Source organism: Ciona intestinalis, chromosome 1 (genome assembly GCF_000224145.3).
Source record: "Ciona intestinalis chromosome 1, KH, whole genome shotgun sequence".
Taxonomy (NCBI): Eukaryota; Metazoa; Chordata; class Ascidiacea; order Phlebobranchia; family Cionidae; genus Ciona; species Ciona intestinalis.
Window position 1 is genome coordinate 5,303,194 of NC_020166.2, and position 3,406 is coordinate 5,306,599.

General features: G+C 34.0%; 1 protein-coding gene across 1 annotated transcript in view; it reads right to left on the reverse strand.

The window, feature by feature from the left end:
- LOC100176249 (peripheral plasma membrane protein CASK) overlaps positions 1–3,406 on the reverse strand; it is a gene marked incomplete in the record, with an annotated part of 15,653 nt that overhangs the window by 752 nt on the left and 11,495 nt on the right. The window contains 6 exon segments of the mRNA XM_026834301.1: positions 329–479; positions 699–779; positions 840–955; positions 1,198–1,394; positions 2,738–2,806; positions 2,941–3,026. Coding sequence (XP_026690102.1) covers positions 329–479; positions 699–779; positions 840–955; positions 1,198–1,394; positions 2,738–2,806; positions 2,941–3,026 — 700 coding nt within the window.

Consider the following 3,406-nt stretch of genomic DNA (forward strand, 5'->3'; position numbering starts at 1 on the left):
GAACGAAATTTGTGTGAACTGAGTTACGTTATAAACTCTAATGTGAAACCCGCGTAATTGTTGGTTGTAAAATCAAGATTTTTTAAATTCAGACGATCACGAAATTACTGTTTTGGCGAATTTAGTAGTGTGTGTGTGGTATTTCGTGGGCAATAGAAAGTATTCGGATTCGACCACGCATATTCGGATTCGATCGAATACCTAAAAATGCGTCGAACAACGCCGAATATTCGGATTCGGATTCGATTCGGCCCATCCCTAGAATTAAAACAATAAAAAAGCATGGTTGATTGTGACTGTATGTCTGTACAACCATGGTTAAAATAATAAATGCAAAAAAATCACAGCTTTGATAGTCAAAGTAATAATGAAACTAACAATGAATTTACAAAACTTACGCGGTACTGGATAAGCAAACTTTTCAGGGTGAGTTGAAATGAGAGTATTTTTGATGTGACGTCTCCCCACACCATGTGCTCCTGTCAAATATTTATTTCAATGGATGTTTACAACTAAGTGCATTTATGATGTCTACATCTGTCCATATTCTTCAAAAATGTATTGTAACACAACCTATATACCAGGACAGGACTCTATATAGTATACATATATTTCAATCTAACTTAATGGCAGTCAAAATGCCATAAGGAAACTATGAGGAGTAGTAGTAGTAACAGCATGACCGGTGCTTAACTTACCCAGTAAAACAAGCGTTCTCCTTTTAAAAGAAGGTAACTTCACCACTTCTTCATAGGTAACAAGATCTAACTGGTCAAAAACTAAGGAAAAAATATGAAAATAAGAAATTTTGAATCTGCCTAATAGCACAATATACATACCTGTATTATGCTTGGCAAGATATTTATCTTTCTGAGGTTTCTTCTTTTTTCCAAACCATGAGTTGCCGCAGTTTTGTTGTTCTTTGGCGCGCTCCATAGCGAGGCATGCAACTCTCCTATTGGAGTTGGTGCAACATATTTATGAAAGTTATTTTATATAGGCGCATGAAAAATTTTAAGATTCATATCTCAGATAAATAATAAAAGTATTTTCCAAAGACATTACCTTGTTATAACTTATTTTATCAAATCCAATTCAGTTTAACTTAAGAAAACAAATTATCATTTAATATAATTTTAAAATATTCGCAAGAGGCAACGGCAACAAAGAGTTTGAAAAGCATATATTCATGCTTACCATTCTTGTAGTTCAGGTGAAGGGACAAGTCCAGCAGAGCTTTTAGGAGTTCCAGTCACTCTGGCTTGCCACCAGTTATGATCATCCTTACTGATAACTTGGAGGATGTTTCCAGTTTGGAATTTGACTCCTGCCTCTCTACACGGGATCAAGTCATCGGATCGAGGATCGTAATCAAACTGAGCTCTCACATAAATCTGCATCATATTTTAAACATAAAAGTAGAAAAAAATATGAATATATGTCTATAATATCTAACTCTGGAAATTTACCTAGTTATGCAAATGAATGAATCAATAAATGAATTAATGTCATTTCTTAGCCGGGTAGGGTCACTTAAGACCAGGGGTTCTTAAACTTTTTAAAGCACGCCCCCCCAATGAAGATCTCAACAAACTTGCGCCCCCCCTTCTTTTTTGTTAAGTTACCACAGTGGTGTTCAATTAATTTCTGCCATGATCCACCACAGCCAAACCTGACATATTGGACATGCTTTAAACCGCGTCCCCTTGGTTGACTGTATCTGTATTATTGCGTAAAATACTTTATCGCGATCAACGCAAGAGTGAAATCAAATAACTGTTCAGTTTACGTTGTAGTTAAACCTTATATTTACCATTTTTTTCTTAGCCAGGTAGACTGTTTGTTACGAAATAGTAGGGATTCATTGCATCATAATAGCGATTGTTTTGCCTGGCAATTAATTACGACATAACAGCAATTCACACGGCGATTATTAGCATCATAATAGGGATTGACACCTCATCATTTAGCATGTGTAAGAGGTTTAAAAACAGGCCTAAATGTTTGCTTTTTTAATTTAACTTTTACCTGATGCGTCGTGTTTTAGCCTTTTGAACACCACTGTTATAACACTTTATTTTATAGTTTATCGCGCCCCCCTTCCGAGTGTTTCACGCCCCCCTAGGGGGGCGCGCCCCCCAGTTTAAGAACCACTGCTTTAGGCGTTACTAACTTAAACTTAGTACACCGATGTTCTGTTTCATACAACACAAGCCTACTTACAAGTTACGATTATGGTTGACAATTAGAAAAACCTATTGGTAACCACTTGGTCAAAGCAGTTGTTGTTAAGTGTTTTGCCAAAGTTTAAATACATCCAGAATGATGGTAATATAAAGCTTGGAATATGGTGTCCTTTAGTAGGATTTAAACCACTTTACGGAGGTACTGACAATTTGAATGAACGTTTTACATTTAAAAGTCACAATATAGGAAACCTTTCAATGCACCATATTGACAATTACAAGACTGAGTATTACACCAAGTATACTTACCTGCTTGGAAATATCATATCCCCCATTCATATACTTCAATGTAAGCAAAAATAAAAAGAGCAAACAAACAATAAATTATTTTAACTATACACACATATGATTATTTTACTAAATTAAGCTGTTTATGGTGGTGTTATTATAACACATTAACTTGAAGTTTAAAATTTCTGTTCCTTGTAAGATATAAAGATTGATGATACGACAACTGGTATAAACATTTAATTTGTAAAATATTCACCAACCTCGCATGAAGGGGGAGGAGGCCGATAACTTGGTACAATCTTGAATGTAATGTTGCCTCGTAGCTCTTTCTGTAATTTAATAATTTCATAAATTTATTCATGCACTCATTCATATCTAAAAATGTGTAAAGTATAAAAAATAGGCTACTGTAATTGAAAAAATAAATAAATGTCATGAAATGTAATGAGTAGGAGTATTTTACCAGCATTTTCTGCAGACTATCAATCGTGTGGTTGCTGACATTAACTCCATTAATTTCACGAATTTCATCGCTGACATGAAGTGTACCTGAGGAATATAATTGAGAATAAACAATTGGATCGATTATTTATAAAAAAACCTCAGATAATCTAGTGGATAAATATTAGCAGTAAGTTATTGAGCTACAGAAACATCTGGTTGTTTAAACTGATCACTTTTAAAAGGCATAGTTTTAAGTTAAATTAACAAAGGAAAATAAAATGACTATTTCATATCATATTACCATTAAATTGACATAAAGTATATGTAAACTACATCTATAGCAGAAAGCAATAATGATTACAAATCCTTATCTCAGATCAAAACCGTTGATTCTGTGAGTTTAATTTAGGTAGAAAAGTACAGACTAGTGAAATAGTGACAAATACAGTATTTTCTTTGATAGCGGTCACAATTCTATTCCAATT